The sequence below is a fragment of the Hemiscyllium ocellatum genome, chromosome 4 (assembly GCF_020745735.1).
Source record: "Hemiscyllium ocellatum isolate sHemOce1 chromosome 4, sHemOce1.pat.X.cur, whole genome shotgun sequence".
In the NCBI taxonomy this organism is placed as follows: domain Eukaryota; kingdom Metazoa; phylum Chordata; class Chondrichthyes; order Orectolobiformes; family Hemiscylliidae; genus Hemiscyllium; species Hemiscyllium ocellatum.
In genome coordinates this window covers 15,088,507-15,107,339 of record NC_083404.1, presented here as the reverse complement: position 1 = coordinate 15,107,339, position 18,833 = coordinate 15,088,507, and the positions used below count along the sequence as shown (strand labels likewise).

The following is an 18,833-nucleotide window of genomic DNA, read 5'->3' as shown; positions in this document are numbered from 1 at the left end:
GTTCTGCAAGGATCAATTCTATGTCCACAACTGTTCACATTCTACATCAATGGTTTGGAGGTGGAATGAGTCAAAATATTTCCAAATTTACTCATGACATCAAATTGCTTTGGAGCTCAACGTGTGAGGAAAATGCAAGATGGATTAAGGAAAATTTGTAAAGGCTAAGTGAACATGGCAGATAGAACAGAATACAAATACATGTGAAATTATTCACTGTAATACTAAAGAAAAGAAAAGCAGAATATTTCAGAAATATTGGGAGCTTGGGCAGTGTGGATGTCCAAAATGACTCCTTTCCGATGAGTCAAGCATGCAGGTCATCAAACAATTAGAATGAAAAACTATATGTTGGCATTCATCCAAGGGGCTTTGAGCACAGAGGTCAAGATATTTTGCTGTAGTTGTAAGAGTTTTGCTGAGATCTCATTGAGTAATGTGTGAAGCTTTGGTTTCCTTATCTAACCAAAGACATACTTGCCATACATGGACTATAATGAAGGTTCACCACAGTAATCCCTGGGATTGCAGGATTGTCTGATGAGGAGAGGTTGAGGAGACTGGGTCTGCATTCTCCAGCATTTTGAAGAATAAGAGGGGACCTCACGGAGACTTAACTCATAAACATAAGGACAGAAGAAATAGTCATAGGAGTAGACCATTCGGCCCCTCAAGCCTGCTCCTGCTTTTCAACAATGTCATGTCTGAGCTGCTCCTGGCCTTAACTCCTCTTTCATGCCTACCCTTCAATTTCCTGATAGTTTGAACATCTACTCATCTCCTCTTGAAATACTTTGTGATCTCACTCCACAACTATGTGGGATAGAGAATTCTAGACATTCACCACCCTCTGGGAAAAAAAAGTTATTTTCATCACAGTTTCTGTAGCTATGCCCCTAGTTTAAGACTTCTCCATGACTGGAAACATCTTCTCTATTTTAAAACCTGCCAAGCCCCCCACAGAATCAGTGTATGGACCATAAGACCATAACACGTAAGAGCAGAAGTGGGTCATTCATGGCCAGACTCTGTTCTGCTAATCAATGAGAACGTGGCTGATATGATAATCCTCAACGTCACTCTTCTGCCTTGTTCCCATAAACCTTGATTCCTTTCCTGATTAAAAATCTGTCTCAGCATTGAATATACTCAAAATGAGCTAGCCTTGACAGTCCTTTGCAATAAAGAATTCCTCTCCAGACTGAGTACATTTATCCTAATCACTCTGCAATAGGCAACTCCTTACTCTATAGTTTTTGGTTCTAGACTTTCCCACAAGTATAAACAATTTTTCTGCACCCACCGTCTAACGCTCCCCCCAAATCTAATCATTCAACAAGGTTCTTTGCAGGACCAACCTACACAACTGTCCTCATCAGTAAATCCTTCCAGACCCAGAATCAGCTTCATGAACAATGCCAGTGTATCTATCCTTACACAAGGAGGCTAAAACAGTGCACACAATTCCTATTGTGGTCTAACTATTGCCTTGTCTCAACTTAGCAAGACCTTACTAATTTTATACTCCATTCTATTTGAAATAAATTTGAAAAATTCCATTTACCTTCCTGATTATCCACTGAACTTCTGGGATTCATACCTGAGGACTGGTCCCAAACCTCTGCTTTGTAGCTTTCTGTTGTCTTTCCCCATATATAAAAAATAAGCCTCTATTCTTCTTGTCCAAGTGCCTAACCTCACATTTTCCCTTATCATTTTCCATCTGCTATTTTTTTCGCCCACTCAGTTAAACTGCAATTAACCCTCTGCAGGTTTGGTGCCACCCCTCAACTGGCTTCCCACCTATTTTTGTGTCATCCACAAACTTAGTGATAGTATGTTTGCTTCTGTCATCCATGCCATTAGAACAGAATCTAAGTAATTGTAGTTCTAACCATCTGCACCAACAACTCGCAATCAAAAAGATATTCTGAAGCTTGGCACCAGGTAGGTGACAGAGATTTCATGTCTTTCTGTCTTTGCTGCAGAGACCAGTATCTATTCCCCTACAACTGCTCTCCCCTATTACTACATTTCTTCTTCCACTTTAATGGCACTTTGGACCATGATGCAGTGGCCGTGGTTAGTTGAATCATCCTGTCTGAAGTCTGCACTGTCATTTACACTCAGAGCAAGAACCTCATACCGATGAGATAAGGTCTCTGTCTGAGACCTCTCCAAAGCTACATCTTAGATCCCCAACCTGTGTCTCTTGCAGTCACATCCTCTCGTCCCTGACCGTGGTCCAAATTTGAATTATGATGTGTCACAATGTGGTGGCTACTTGCTAAGTCTCAGCCCAAGTTTGAACATAGTCCCGACCTTGTTGCATATAGATGGCATCATGATGCAAGAAATTGCAAATGGAATTTAATATTTGGAAATCGTGGGTGAATATCCTAATCACTGACTGTAAAATGGAAGGAAGGAGGGTGATGTAGCAGCTGAATGTGGTTGGGCCTAGGACATCACCCTGAAGGAGTCCTGCAGGGATGTCCTGGGAGTTTTTTGCTAGGTATGATTCCAATGAGAAGTTATCTCCTGATTCACATCAGGCAGAGGTTTACAATTTTCAGTTGAAGTATTCTTTTTGAGTGAAGCTCATGAAGCCTGGTCAGTCATGGCATGGAATGACATTGTCTCATGCAATCTTCTTTCCTCACCTCATCAACTATGCAGCCTGGTTATTGGGAACCTTTTGAATGGGAAGTCATACGTTTGAAAAGGTGTAAGTGCTCACCAATACCAATGTTTGTGGCACCAATTTTGAAGCCCAGTTGCACACACTTCAGATGTTGCAAGCCAGGAACTGGCCCTCTTCCTGTGGTGTTTGAGTCAGGAAAGGAAAGGTCTCTCCTCACTGCTGACAGGGACTTAGAAGTGGTGGAGAAGAAGATAATCCTTTTTCTAGCTGACACACCACAGCAGGCCACACCATCAGTCCCAGGCAACTGAGACAAACTACAGCCCTGTGTCCTGAGTGAAAGTTGGACAAATAACACTGCAGGAAATAGGTCCATGATCTTCTAGTTCTGCAAGGATAAGTGGCATCATCTTCTCTCTGCCACCTCATTCTCTGGGCCACCACTGCCTCCAGCTTTGCCATCACATGCCTGTCACTGAGGCTCATGGAATACAACAATCATTATCAAAGACAGCACATCATCTTGGTGACTCTCACTAGATCATCCTCCCAAAATACCAACCCTTCCTCTCCTCTGTGCTTCCCATTCACTCACTGGGATACCTCCCCACCTCTCTTGCCCGTCCATCACCTCCGACTGCTCTCGCATCCACTCTCATCATATGCAATCCTTCCTTTCATGTGAAGACTGACTAATGCCCTGGATTAATGTCTCAACAGCACTTTGCAGGCATGGTGCTGCAGATGCTGGGTGGTGGGGCTGATGGGAAGGAGGGCCATCCTCCTGTTACAAGAGGCAAAGCTACCAGCTCAGCCAGTCCTGCCTCAGATTGGAAGGTGCACGGTGGGACAATAAACTGGTGACTTGAACACTGGAACATCCTAGCAGCGGTAAGTACCTCCGCCTCTCCTGCCATGCAATTCCATGAGAAAGACACCCGAGGGTGCTTTCAAGGAATGCATGTGGTGAAGAGTTGAAGATAGCATGATAAAAATTTCCATGAGGCACGATGGATTGAGGCCATGGATCACAGCTGACAAAACTCTATCTGAAAATGGAAAGATTCCACCCTGGAATTCTCTCTCCACAGATGCTGACTGGCTTGCTGAGTATTTCCAGCATTTTCTATTTATACTTCAGATAGTGAAAATCTGAAATATTTTACTCTCGCAATAAATGTTCAGCATGTGGCATTTAGAAAGTGTGTTTAATTTCAATTTAAATTGAGAAAAGATGTATCCTTCAATGCAAACTAATGCTGCTGTTATCAAAACCCACTTGTGTTGATAAAAATGGGACATTACCACAGCTGAATTAGTTGGCTTTCATTCACTGGAAGGTTTTGCCAATTCTAATCTTGGAAATGAAACCAGGTGTCATGTTACAATAGAATACATCAATATTTGGTTCAAGGTATTTTTATTTGTATTTGTTGTTTGTGGTGCTTGAGTGATTCAAGCCTTTGCAAGTTGATACAATTATTGAGTTCTACTGAAAAAGGTCCTTCGGCCCATCAGGCCCATGCCAGTCATTGAGCATCTATCTGATTTAGTCCTCTGCCAGCACTTGGCCCACAGCCTTGTACTGTACTAAAAAGGTACTTCAAGAAGTTATCTAAATACATCTTAAACATTTCTGCCTGCACCAGTTTTTCAGGCAGTGAGTTCCAGATACCTATGAATCTCTGAGAAAGAAAATGCCTTCCTTAAATCCTCTCAAAACCTCCTAACCTCTGACCTTACTTCTATGCCCACTGGTTATTGAATAATGTGAGAGTTTCCCTTATCCACACTTCTCACTTTTGTGTACCTCAATCAGGTCCTCCCTCAGATTTCTCTACTCAGAGGAAAACAACTGAGCTCATGTCGCTGCAGTCTGGATGGTCGTTAGGACCATGTTCAAAGAAGCAGAGGTGCCTGGGTAATTTGTTTGACCAAGTATGCAATTGTCCAACATCGCAGCAATTGTGAAATGTGTCTATGTCAAACCAAGTTTTTGATGGGTTTTATGAATAGTGGTGCAAAGCTACAAGGTTTTAATGAATCTATTAAAAAAGTCCAACCTCACTGTGCCAAGTAAGTTTTTCCCATGCCAAATCTGTGGAATCCTCCTTGGATGGTGGAGTGGGGGGGAGGAGGAAGAGTCGGAAGTACTCTGAAGGGCTGGTGCCTAAGGCAGAAACCATGCAGATTCATTGTTCTCTTCAGGGCACAGGACAGAGAATGAAGTAGGGATTGAAGTTTGGGCATGTTAAGAATACATTCGCAGTGGTGGCCATGGGAGAACAGTGCAACATTCGAAAACAAATCTTATTTGGTTGCTTCATGGTCCTCTCCCACTAATTACTCTCTCCTTGAAGAGAGGACAAGGAAATGAATGCTGGGCACCCCACTACGATCCATCTTGGCTCATTCAGTCATATTGTGGGCACCTTTTTCCTGGATTGAGAGAATCAGAGGGATGGAATGAAATGAGAGAGGCTGGCACAGCTCCAAGTGCAGATCAGTCAGGAGATAAGTAGCCAGGTGTCCTGACCAAGTAGGAAGCACAAACGGCTTCAGTCTGGAGGCTCAGAGCAGCTGGGGGAGATACTGCCTGAAACAGACTAGTAGAGTATGAACCTTGGAGCCAGTAGGGTGCAATGGAAGAGAGTTAGAATGAATGTGAGCAGTTGAGACAAGTTGATGGCACTTGTCCTTTCAGACCGCAGAAGGTAATTCACCATCTTCTTGCACTGCTAAACATTGCTCTGGACCATGGTGGCAATGTTAGACCAAGTCTGATGCCATGGTCTCCAGTGACAATCCTATCTATCAGGTTGTCTTAGTTGGCCAGCTTTGGGGCAATTCTTCCAACCCTGCAACTGTGAATGGCAGTTCTTGGCTGGCAGTTATTGACCAAGTTCACAGCTGGGCTTTAGATAAGGCACTGGTGATGGGAATCTCTGAAGATCACAACATTAATGAGTACTTCCTTTGCGGAAAGGCACAAGATAGCATAAGAGGGGTGCCATGGAGGTGTGGTGAGGTGAGCAGCAGAGAATTACATGAGAAACCCTACTAGATGCCACACAGAAATCCTCCTTGAAACTCCTTGGATTTGATACTGAGCCAACCTTTGGTAAAATTCAGCACAAGTTACTTTGAAGGCAGCAACAGCATCAGAGGGTACTGTCATAAAAATCTATCCTTTGTTAGATTGAATATGAGCAATGAATTGGCACTAGATAAAACATAAGTAGATTTTCTATAATATATAAAATGAAAGCACTATTGGATGAATGCACAATAACTTATTTAAATGAAAAGAGAGAGTAGAGCTATTTTAAACAGATACAATGTAAATTCTAATATACATAAATTATTCCTATTACATGTTCTTAGAAAGGCGTTCATGACAAGAACTATCATTAGTAGAATAAAAATCCCACCTATCCTTTTTGTCTGCAGACAAATACTCCTACTTCATAAACGCTATCTTTTGACAAGCAAGTCCTTAAGCAGCACATATTACATTTATGGCTGACATTTAATTTTTATTAACATTATGTTTAGTACTCAGCTTTAGAGCTTGCTGTCACATTCTTTAACACCAAATTGTTTCTGCTTATGTATATATCCTGACCTCATTTTATTTTCATCTCTAACAATAATGCACTATTCTAAGTAGCTGCCACATGATATTTCTCAGAATGACACAGGTTCTTCATGATCCTGGTTGCTTGGTCAATTACAACAAAACAAAATGCGCCGTGTGATATTTGCACAGTGAGAATCTAGTCTACAAGTCAGGCAATTAACCTGGCTGCTGATTGCTGCTGTCTGAGGAATTTGAATTTCAAGAATAGCCTGACATTGCTTATCTACTTGAAAATAATGTGGCACTATTAACATAAAATCATCTAGTTAGTATACAGTTCCAATTATTGTCTACTGGGTACAAACAAAACACATCCATCTATTATTCCTGTATCCAAATGCCTTCTATCTCTAAATTAATTCTATGACTTGTGTCCAAATCTAAACCATCATTAATGTGTACTATAGTATATATTTTGCCTGTAACAAATTGGTACTGAATATTCACAAGCATGCTTAAAAAGCCTCAGTAATACAAACAACCAAATGATAGAACTACAGTAGTTGGAAACCAATGTGATTTATTGCATACACTTAACAGGTTTGTTGCCAAACAGGTACTAAAATCATGAAGTAAACAGTCCACTTTTACATCTAAAAGACAGAATGCAAACACAAAGAGTGCTATTATGGGGGCCAATCAGTAAGACACTCCTGTTCCAAAGAACTGAAGATGCCAAATAGAAATCCAAGACTGTTAGTTACTTAAATTTAAGAAAACTATCACTACTGCCTTTGGGGACTACATCTTCAAATAGATATTAAAATTCACCTATTCGTATCATTTTGTAATCTTGGCCACCTTACTAAGAGTCACAAAATTTAGATATAGCTGAATATAAAGTTATATTGGCACAGCATTGATATATGACAGAAGTATGCATCCTTGCAATTAATCTTAAAACTGAGAATAAAGTTTTAATATCCAAATACTGAAGCATTATTTTGAATTTTGTAAATGACAACATTTGGAATAGCTTAACCAAAAGTGAGATGTACTCTCAATCAGACATACTGAATATATTAATTAATTTCACACCATCTCAAATTTATATTTATGGTACTCGCCTTATGCAACAAAAGTGCTTTAATTTAATGCTATAAATAAGTTTGCGTTTCAAAAAAAATGCAGAGTACTTGTTTGTATGTCACCTGTAATTTTACCATTCCATAGAGTTCAGATGCTGACTGCAAAATTATAGACATTTTCTCATCCACCATAATTGTTAATCCACAGCACTCCAGAGATACTACAACTAAAACAGTATTTCAATGTGAAGTTCGATACTAAACCTCTCCTACAGTCCAATGTTTAATTGGTTTCAAACATTTAAAATGTCCAACTGTCTGCTGACAGCAACGATACAATGATAAATGCTCACTGCCCATGCTCATCTCCAGCTTCTCTCATTACTATATCGGCATGCGCAGCATAAAGTCAACTTTCAAATGTGAAAAAATTTTCTTTCGCAGTTTTTCCCCTGTTTACACTGACATACTTATTCATTTCTTTCCTTCATTTTCAGGTGTTTCTTAAGGTTTAAAAACTCTTTACATCAATTTAGTTCAGAGATTTCGCTGCTACTCCATTTGCTCCTGGATGACAGCTAATTCAGCCTTACATATCGGTAGTTAAATAGAATACAATAACAGATGTAGCATTTTTCTGTTATATTTTACATCTCTTGTCATTGATGTGAAATACAGAGTTGGAAAAGTAAGTTAACCATTACTGACCCATAGTTCAAATGGCAGCATTTAAATGTCAAACGAAGTCATGCATCATGCCCAAGCCCAAACTTTACTTTGGCATGCCTACAGTTGGACAAGAGTATTTTTTGCAATATTTTCTCAAATACTGTAATGAGCTAGGCAGAAAAATTGCAAAAATAAAGTCCTGAGAAAGGCTTCTCCTTGCTTTAATGTAATATAAATTTAAGGAACTTTTGTCTCACGTGTGCATAAATTATTTTTAAATAATAAAAATAATGTTTGTGAATAAGGAATAATTGCTCAAAAACAATGGCATGTCCTATTGGTGATTCTGCCTGAAATTATGAAGGTTAATATATGTTGTGTATACTGCATTATGAAAACTTAAGCCCTGTCAGAGATACATTACATCAATGTAGTGCAGAATTAATCTGGAGTTAATCCAAATTAATACATGTGCATTGAAAATGTAATTTTTATTATAATTAATCTAAAGCAGTGCTAGATTAAAATGCCAATATAAATGAGATATTGGTGAGTTCTGCTCCACCAGATGAAGTCAGTCCAGTACAAGCAGCTTGAATTCTGCTCCTTGATTATTCCAAATGTACCAATTATTGAGACGAACTAATGCAACAACAGTGATACAAACACTCTAATGCTGGAAAACAAAAATGACGAGGTTTAGCTCCTAACCGGATTCTATTTTATGGAGTTCCACACTGCATAATCTGAAATGATTTTGACATTCGACAAATTAAATTGAAAAAATAAAGTCTATTTTTCTGGTGCAATCAATTTGATCAGAAGGGGACCGACCAACAGTCGTGCCAATATAGTTACCATTTGTAAATGCTTACTGAATATCCCTTTACAATCTTTATGTCAGGCAATGGCATTCCTATTTATTTATAAAAAGCTGGTATTTATTTTCAAAGTCTAATTTTGAAGCTCATTCCTTTCTGGGTAAAAAGACAGAGAGGTATCTAGCAACAGTAGTTTCTAAACCTTTTTGGATGCTACTGTTTTGTTGCTTGCAACATAATGTAACTGCCTAGCGTGCAGCAAAGATTGAAAATGTAATATCATTCTTGATAGCAGTTTTCTTTTTGATAATAAAGAAATTCAAACAGAAATCAAAAAAGCAAATCATACACTCTTCAATATTTGCCAAATAAAATAAAGAACAGAGCCTGTGATATTTATACCAGATGCTGGTTTTCTGCAAGATGCGATTAAGGCAGTACAATTTCTGCAAAAGGCATTAATTCAGAATTTATTGTTCAGGTAGAGAAGGCTGCTTTGTATTACTAAGGAAAATGACTAAAAAGTAAGTAGGCTGGAAGGCCTCTGGTCAGTGATACTGATATGCCTCACCATAATGGAAAAAATACATGATTGGTATCTAATCCTGAGCTTAAACAAAATTAATATGTCATCAGAGGAATCACAAGTACAGCAAAGATTAATGAAAGGCGCTTAAAATTACAAGCATGCAAACTTATTTGATTAAAAAATAATCTCACTGGCCATTCTGTAATATTCTTCAACTTATCCGCATCTATCCTGTCAGATGGTTATGATTAAAAATAGGTCAGCGTGAGGCTACTGATAGAAATCACATGTAAAACACACATGTGATGAATATAATTGAGACGGGGGAGGGTAACTGTGCAAATAATTTTAAGATCAAAGAAAATTTAATATGGAAAGATGACAAAATCTACAAGTATTACCAGAGTCTTTGTCAGACTTCTTGTTTTCTTTGTTGTCTTTTTCAGTTGCGTCCTTGTTTTCAGAAGCACCAGCTGAAACAGTGGTTTTACCAGGCCCTTCAGAGTCTTCAGTCTGCTCATCTGCAATTAAAAATGTGAGGGAGATTAGGAAAGCAGATTACTAACTGTATAGTATTTGTTTGTGAGAAACATTTACTCAGCTCTGTAGCCTGTGCATCACAGAAGGCAAAAGTCAAAATATAGCATGTGCTGCCCAATGCTAATTTCAAAGCTTTTACTCTTTATTGGAAGGTTAAATATTGTCCAAGTAAAATACTATTTATCACTTGCATATGTAAAGAAATGCAGTTAATTGCATGTCTGGTTGCAAAATCCAATTAATGTTAAACTTACGACCCTTTTCTCAGGAGCTATAAAAATATTATAAAACATATCTACATCTGTTGATGTGAAAGTTAAAAAATCGGTAGCTTAATTATGCAGGTTTTTCTCAACAGTATATAATTAAATATAGTTAAGCACAACATGTGCTAAATGCCTCAAAATAAAATTGCACTAATTTAGTTTTTGGTCATTTTGTGTTGATAGAATAATATATGATACATCGAATTTTTTTTTAAAATGACTGTCTATAGGGGGCACTCCTTTAGATGCAATGTAATATTCTCTCAAAGAACCTGCGATTGATACCCATTTGAAGTATTTGCTATAGACCGATTGCATACCTCCATCAATACGCAAATCTATAAAGAAAGGCTAATACCAATTTAAATAGTTATGTATTCTTCCAAGTTGTAATGGTGTTGGATTAATCTGTTTATGCAGTTAGCTGCATGGCTAGGGTTAGGCAGCACTAATCCATGAAATGCCCACTGTTCCTTTTCATCCTGTGATCATTTGTCTCTCACTGTGTTGATGTCACATTTTAATGAATTTTTAGCAGCCTGAGTAATGCCAGATAACCAGGCCTGCAACTCCCACAGCACTGCATGCTGCGTTCACTGCATTGCAAAATAAAAATCATATTTGCAAGTCCCGATAGGAATTAAACAAATTAGGTGATGGAAAGAAAATGGCGCGGTATCCTGTCGGTCAAAGTAAAGGCCTTCACTCATCAGATTCATAAAATCTTAATAACCATAAAAATTGACCTCAAGGAGGTGAACAGGTCCTGAGCACACTGACATACAGTTCCTCAGTCCTTGTTTGATAAGCAATGCTTTTGTTAACTGGCTAAGACAAGTTAACCCCTTATGTTCCATACAATGATCCTATTTTACATTTATGCATGACACATCAGCTCAGAAATAAATATAACATAACATTTTCATTGCAAATGCTACAATGATTGAAGGGGGAGAAATGAGTAGACTTCGAATACTATGTTTTATTGATAGTGTTCTGACAGCAGGGTGAAATATTCCCTGTCACATGCAGCAGCTGGTTGCAAAAATTGCTAGTTTAGCACTAAGATGACTCTTGGGTGACAGCGTTCCGAAATTCTGAAATGCAGAAATAATAAGCCTGAGTGGTGTGCTCAATCAGTGGATTAAAAACATTCTCTGCGTATATCAAATGTTATGTTTGCTTTTACATACCCATACAGATTGTTTAATTTTATTTTTCAATTTGAAAACAATTTATTTGTTATACATATTTGATTTGATATAAATAGGCTTTGCCTTTACACAAAGGCAAGAAATGGAATCATTTTAAACTGATGTGTTCTAATCCATCTCAAGGGTGTGTTAAAAACAGATTGATCTAAATTGATTTGTACCTTGATGTGCACAGATTAACCCAGTTCAGACTGATTAGAATAGGTTTACAAACTCTATTGGACTGTATCTACTCCCCTTATTTGTCTCAATGGTAGTGCTCAGTATTTTCCGATCTTGATTGTTAATCAAAGTAGAGACTCTGCAAGCTCTCTGGTCACAGTAGGTAGACAAAGCTGTATTTGTAAAGGTGGTAGGGGAGCACAGTTTGGGCTGCTGTTCATCTGTGATCATGACCTGATAGGTCTGTGCTAATGCCAAGTGCACATACAGCTCATACCCAGTGTCGGGCCCTACAACTTAGAAATCCTGTGAAAGACCTCTCTTTCTCATCCTTGGGAATTTATGCATTGTTCTTTGACTGGATTTACTGACCCATTTTCTGTGGGCGAGGAAATGAAGTGTCACGGAGTGTCCTTACCTTCGGGGGACATGAAATTTTCAAGGCTATCACGGCACACATTAATAAAACATGGTGTGTTAAAAGGCAAATTATGAACCCAGTAAGAGTAACTATCATCTGGGTCTCATCAGTCAGTTTGCTCAGCTCTCTTCTGCCTTTCTGGTATGTGTTTTAAGAGCGAGAGAAATTCCCAGACATGTTCTCCTATACATCATCATGGAGTCTGACCCAGGCCTGACCCTCACAACAGTTTGACTAATCTGAACGTGAACAAAGACTTCATGTCAGCAGCACAGAGCAACTGTGGGATAGACTCTCCCCATCAACTTAATAGCAAACAGCAGTGCTGAGGCTATAACTTAGAGGATTCCAACATGCCACAAACAAATAAACCTCCAAGGTAAACTGTTCACCAGATACATATTTTTATCTTGCTACCTTTCGATTTGCTTCAATGCAGCAAAAAGAAAATATTTGTAAAAGCGCAACAGAGACTTACTAGAAACAAGAAGCTGTTTATAGAAATATACACATTTTAAATCCTCAGACACGCAAAGAGTAATTTTTCATTTTGACCCTGACATGTGTGAAAATTTAAATTTAGCTTGTAGTGTATTTCCATAATGGAATAAAATCCAAAATAAAGAAAATGCTCTGGTTTATAAACAACAAGACAAATGTTCACAATTTTGACAAACTTACTTTGAAAACAGCCTCAGATTTTCTCTGCACCAACATTTAAATGTGAGGTCATGTACTGCAGAAATTAAAAATGATCATCAAGTAATATTTCTCTAGTTACAAGAAAAAGACTTAAGTGTATCAAATCAATGGCTGAAGGAGGACATGGCAGTCTATTTGCCTATTACATTTCTCATTATAAAATATGAGATTTCCAAGCCACAGGGTCTAAGCAGAACTTGGTACTTTTTACATGTATTTTATTATACAAGGTAGTAAAAACCACCATCCTGCCATCCCATGTGCTGCAGCTGTAGTTTTTTTTTAATTACAATCAAAATTAATTAGTAGAAACTCTAGGGTTAGGTGATCTCCAAAGTGAATTCAATGATATTTTTGTAATACATATATCACATTCTCAGTTGTGTAGAATACCATCAGCATGTGCTCAGGCAATAATTTATTTTCATTTGCTTCCATCAGGAAAACTAAAATGGTTGTAATTGTAGTTTAATTATGAATTACTTTCATTCTGGAAGTGAAATGCAAAGAAAAAGGTGGCTTTGAACAATGGTTCTAGTTAAAAAAAATTTGTGTTCAATATCATGCTAAAGGTGCAAGTTCATTAAAATTACCATTTGACGAAAACAAGGCGTGAAAAAAATCTGGTCCTAATCAATTTAATGCTTCAATATTTATTTTGCACTTGCTGCTTGGATAATAACCACAAATAATGTCTAAAGCTCACTAGAATTAACTGATAAGTCCAAATTTTGTCTTTCTAAAATTCAGCCCTGCCCCCTCCCCATCATGTCTTGGCCATGAGTCAAACTTTCTGGTCAAGGTGTCACTGACCAATAAGTCATGAATTCCTGGAAGACAGAGCTGATCCTACTACTCTCAATTTCCTCCTCCCTCTCACAATGAATGGAACACTCTTGCATGCAAATGGACCTATTCAGGGTCAAGAGCAAGAATCATCCTTTCACCATGCAACCTACACAACTTCCTTCGGGAAATCAAGTTCAAACGGTATTTTCAAATTAAAATGGTTCCGAATTCTGACTCTGAATGAACATTCCTGCTCTACTCCCTCTATTCCATTCATTGCCTTTTTTAAGCCAAAGTAACTTTTAACTTATTGACGAACAACAAGTCTACAATGTAATGTAGAAAATGCAAAACATACTTACATTTTGTGACAACTGTAAAATGAAAGAGCTCCCAGTAGTTCTGCTTATAAGAAAATGAATATCTATGGCATGAAATCCAGCACTTCACTTGTAGTGTCTCCGTCTCCAGTCCAGAAATGTGTTTTTATTACTGTTTTCTGTGCTAATTTCAACTCTGAACACCATACCCCAACGTTAGACCTGAACCATCCAAAGATACAGCTTTGAGGCTTTTTCAAGGATCTGAGAGATCAAACTCTTACTTATGGGCAAGTAATAATGACTTCAGGACAAAAAAACCTTTGACATACTGACAAAACTATCAAGTTCCATGTGAAAGTTAAAAGCATTGCTATTAGGACATGGATCTTACCTACATTATGGCATGTTCTTTGAAAATGGTGCATTATGTGGATTATAATGGAGTTCTTGCCATAGTGAATGTCTTGCAACAAAACCATGAAATGTGACCTAAAAAACATTGGAACAAATGTTTGGTCGTCTTAGAAAGGATGTAGTTTACTGTGTGAGTGTTTCTTAACAAGAACAGGGTATTCTATATCAATCTAAATGGAGATGCACTATTTATGACAATAAAAGTATACTAATCATTTTCAATTTTATTGCAGTCACCCACTGGTGTAGTAAGTTTACTGTGTAATAATCGTAGTATAGATATTCGAAAAAGAAACAGGTTTGAGTCATTGCTTTCTGTTCCACTGGATAAATTAGATTGATTTTGTCGATAAAATGGGTAAGGTGTTGATTTTCTGCAGTTGTATAACATGGAGCTGGCTTAATGTGGAAATTTAAAAAGATTACCAGAGATGTAACAATGTTGTCAATGAATACCCTTTTGCAATGTCAAAATTCTCTCTCGAGGTCGTAGGAGAGTATACATAATGCCAATTTTGTAATGATCAATGTGATGGCATCATTACTGTAAATTTGATATTTCTGGCAGCATCCAAAATAAGTTTGACTCGAGAAATACTTTTCAACCTTTCTGACTGAAAGCCTTGTTATTTGCAATTGATGGATGCCAGTGTTGGATTGGGGTAGACAAAGTCAGACCAGCTTATAGTCCAACAGGTTTACTTAATATCACAAGTTTTCAGAGCCCTCCAAAAGCTTGCAATTTTTACAAAACAGTGTATTGGACTATAATCTGGTGTCACATGACTTCTGACTACTTCCAATTACAGCAGGATGTTATTTTCACAATGTCCAGTTCACAGTTGATTTTTTAATACAAAATGGGTTTTCCCACTAAAGGATTTTTGATCATTGTGGAAAGAGGACACTGAAAGCAACAGGCTCTGGATCCCAAAGATCCACACATTTTGTACTACAAAAGGAAATGTCAGTGTCACATCATAGCATAATTTTCCATAGTATGCCAAAACTATTTCCTTGACTTGAATGGAGGACTGTAAACATATACATGGAGTTGCGTGTGGAAAATGAGATTGCACTTAGGTTCAAGTACAATTTGATGTTGGATACATATTTTACATCCTCGTTATAACATATACAAGTCAGCGCTTGATTAAATTTCATTAAATATTTGTGGAAGTCATAGAAACCAATAGGCAACTGTGCATGATATTCAAAAATCAGAAGCTCAAATTTATCTTAAAAGATCAGTTAATTCTTCTATAACGTGATGGCTGTGTTCTCGTGCAACCCTGCGTTAAAGAAAAATTGCACTTTAGAAATGACGCTTAAAGTGTTGGTGATGTAATCGCATTATAGTTGACAAATGTTTGCGCTTTAGAAACAGCATCCCCAATTTGTCAATCGCTTTATAACGAATTTACAAAGAACAACCTGCGTTTTCAATTTCCTCATCATAGTATGAACTCCATTTTTACTGTGCAACTGTACGTGCTTTGAACACGCCAAATTCTTACCTGATGAATTTGTTTATTTTTGTTTAGAACATTCTAGAGACAAATTTGGGTTAGAAATTCCACCATGTTCTATTTTTAAAACAATTGGTTCATCACTTTTTGTAGGTTATTCTGCTTATTAGTTTAGCATTAGTATTTAAATTTAAATTGTAAACAGTGAGCAGTCTCCTGAAAGCTAAACAATTAACCTGAAGTGGTGCAAAGAGGAATTTCTCCTCCCTGAAGTTAGTCCCAAAGTCTATAGCTGCAAACCAATTTACTGGCATTGTTGAAATTTTTTCAAACATTGATTTGGTTGTGTACTTGTACAACTCACATCCAACAGTACAATTTCGACATCAACTGAAACCCCATGAAACAAATGGATCTATTTCACCCGTTTCTATCAGAAAATGAAGGATACCTGGCAGTGATTACAAGGTTGTAATCTAATTCTGGGTCAGGCAGCATCATAGACTCAAGTGGTTTCAAGCAATCATTTAAATTATTCAATTAGATTGTAGTGTTGAAATTCCTCCTTTTATTTTCTATTATTTGGAAGTTTATTATTTCAAGTTTAATGTTGGAATTGCATTCTGCTTTTGCTCATTGGTTGTATATTGGTGGTGGCTTTCTTTATCACTGCCACATCTCCGTATGACCATTCTTTGAGCCATATGAAGTTTCACATGGATGGACTAACAAGCCCGGTGCCTCCTTCTGGTTTATTCCGAAACTGATTACAACAACATCATACATTTAATATACAGTCTTTGATATTGTAAAAATGTCAGAAGGAACTGCACAGTCATGTTATCAAAATATTATACTAAACCATAGTGTGCATAGATATTACATTCACCAAATGTTCAGTAATTGCATTACGTACAGTATCTGGCTAGTTCTATAAACCAAACCAAGCTTTGCAATGATTTTGTCCCACAGGTAAGCCCATTGTTACTTGAGATCAGTTTGATTTTGGCTCTTAGTAATGAACTATTGTAAAACAAATGGATTGTGAGACATTCGAACGTTGATTTACAATGTTCTTATGTTTTCTCACCAGAACGTGTTGCTGTGGATTCACAGCTATACTTCACCTTGATTCATTCACTCCACAGGATGTAAAATAATAATTATTTTGTTACTGATTGGGAGGTTAGTTTTAAGCTGTGTTCTGTCTTTTAAGAATGACCACACAAAGATCAAATAAAAAAGCCACCTATATACAATGTATGAAGAGCTACAGGACGTGTGGCCCATCTCCTGAAACTTTATATTAATTGAAGCAAGCATGGTTAATTCCAAAATTACCAGATCTGCAGGGTGAAGTCACAATGATAACAGCTGCCTTGCAAATGCAATGCAAACTGATTTTTGGCAGACTGAACTGAATCAAGTAATTATGTTATACTCAGCGTATCCGTCGATACTGTATTCTTATTTTTTACAACACAATGCAGCAGCTGCTTATTCCAGCCAAGCCAACTGATCACATTCATCAACAAATGCCTCAACTTCGTTCAAGGTCACAGCATTAAAGGCATGAACTACTAATCAGCCACTTTCATGAGAAGCTCATAGATTCCATCCAAACATGCTGTGTTTGACTTGAAATACGTACTTGCAATTCAATTGGGTGAAAGCCTCATAACGTGCCCAATTTGAGAGGTTGCAGAATTTTGTCATCCGACTTTTTTAAAAAATTCAGATTATGAGATGAGAAAAGCAACTTAAATAAGATAGTTGTGATAACTGTGCAGATGTTACACCATTAAATCAAAAGAAACATCAAGCATTGGTTACTGTATATTTGACGCGAGTCATATTACAATATTCACTGTCCAATACCATTATTCAGCAGACGTAATGTTGAATAGATGGATATATTTTCAATCAATTCAAGCAGCACAGGAAGCAGCAGTTGATCTAAAACTGCATGCAGGTTAAAAAAATATGGAAATGGTATCTTAATATTCTGTAAGTGAATATATTGCTTATATTGTTGTTCCTACAACAGGGCAGCTAGCCTGATGGAAACAATTATTAGTGCATTAAAAATAATCAAGATAAAATCCTTTCCATTCTGATATTTTCCTTCTTTTTCCATGTTTATTAAAGGATGATTTTAAACATCTGTCTCTTAATTGTTTCATCTATGTTGAAGCCGAAGGGTAAAAATTTCACACACGCCTTCCAACGTGACCTGTAGTTATACAGAAAACAGTTTTACCAGTCACCAAGCAGTTTCCTGTCTAGAACTTCTGAAAGCACGAGAGGCCGGGGTTAATGGCCTTTCCAATCTCTGTGATAAGAATTCATTTTGTTCTATTACCAGCAGTTATCGTGGAGTCTGCTGCATCACTTCAGCAGGGTTCAATCAATGAGAGTACCTAATGAAGTAACCAGCTGTAGCTCTATTTCCCTGGTCAGCTCTATCAGACAAATAGGATCTCTCAGACAAATCCCAAGCCCTTCCCTCATAATAGCATCTTCATACACAAAATTTATATGTGTACAAACCACTGGCATTGCTATAATCACTTTAAGCATACAATGTTCACATTGTTTTAGAGATCGGAGGGAAAGAGGGAGGTGAACTTGCAATTACAGCACTGAAGGTGAATTGTGTAACATGGGTTGGAAAGGTGCAAGTAACTTACTTTACACCAGTGAAAGGTTCAGTGTTTAATTAGCAACAGCAATTTAAAAAAACAAACTATTGCATTTATATTTTTGAAAACTGCCAAAGAATTGCAAAACCATGAGAAAATTCAAGCTGCTTATTGGTCAGTGGTTTAGACTGTAGCATCTATGAAGCTAACGAACTTATCAATTACGCACTTTGCTTCAATAATTATCTTTGTCAGAATGAGGGTTAACTCCATTTGATGTTAATTTTAAAACTATATGTTCTTCTGTCAAATAATAAAGCCAAATTGCAGTTTTTATTTCAACATGTCACTATAGAAGGTATTGTTTTTCACAGTGTTTTTTCTTGCATATAAAATAGACTCTTGAAACTTATTGACAACCTGCAAAGCTAAATTACCAAATAAAAGATAGCATAATTTTAGTTCTGCTCTTCAAAGCAAGTTGGTTTAGGACAAAGGCTTTCCTTTGTTTGCAGCTAACGTAATAGTGAGCATCGGACTGTTCTAGTTTTAAAAGGGGT

The 18,833-nt window shown here is 37.4% G+C and overlaps 1 protein-coding gene across 3 annotated transcripts in view; it reads right to left on the bottom strand.

Moving 5' to 3' along the window:
- zfhx4 (zinc finger homeobox 4) overlaps window positions 1-18,833 on the bottom strand; it is a 264,735-nt gene that overhangs the window by 34,892 nt on the left and 211,010 nt on the right. For all 3 annotated transcript variants that reach the window (XM_060822798.1, XM_060822793.1, XM_060822799.1), the window contains exon 5: window positions 9,733-9,852. In XM_060822798.1, coding sequence (XP_060678781.1) covers window positions 9,733-9,852 — 120 coding nt within the window. The remainder of the gene's footprint in view (window positions 1-9,732; window positions 9,853-18,833) is intronic.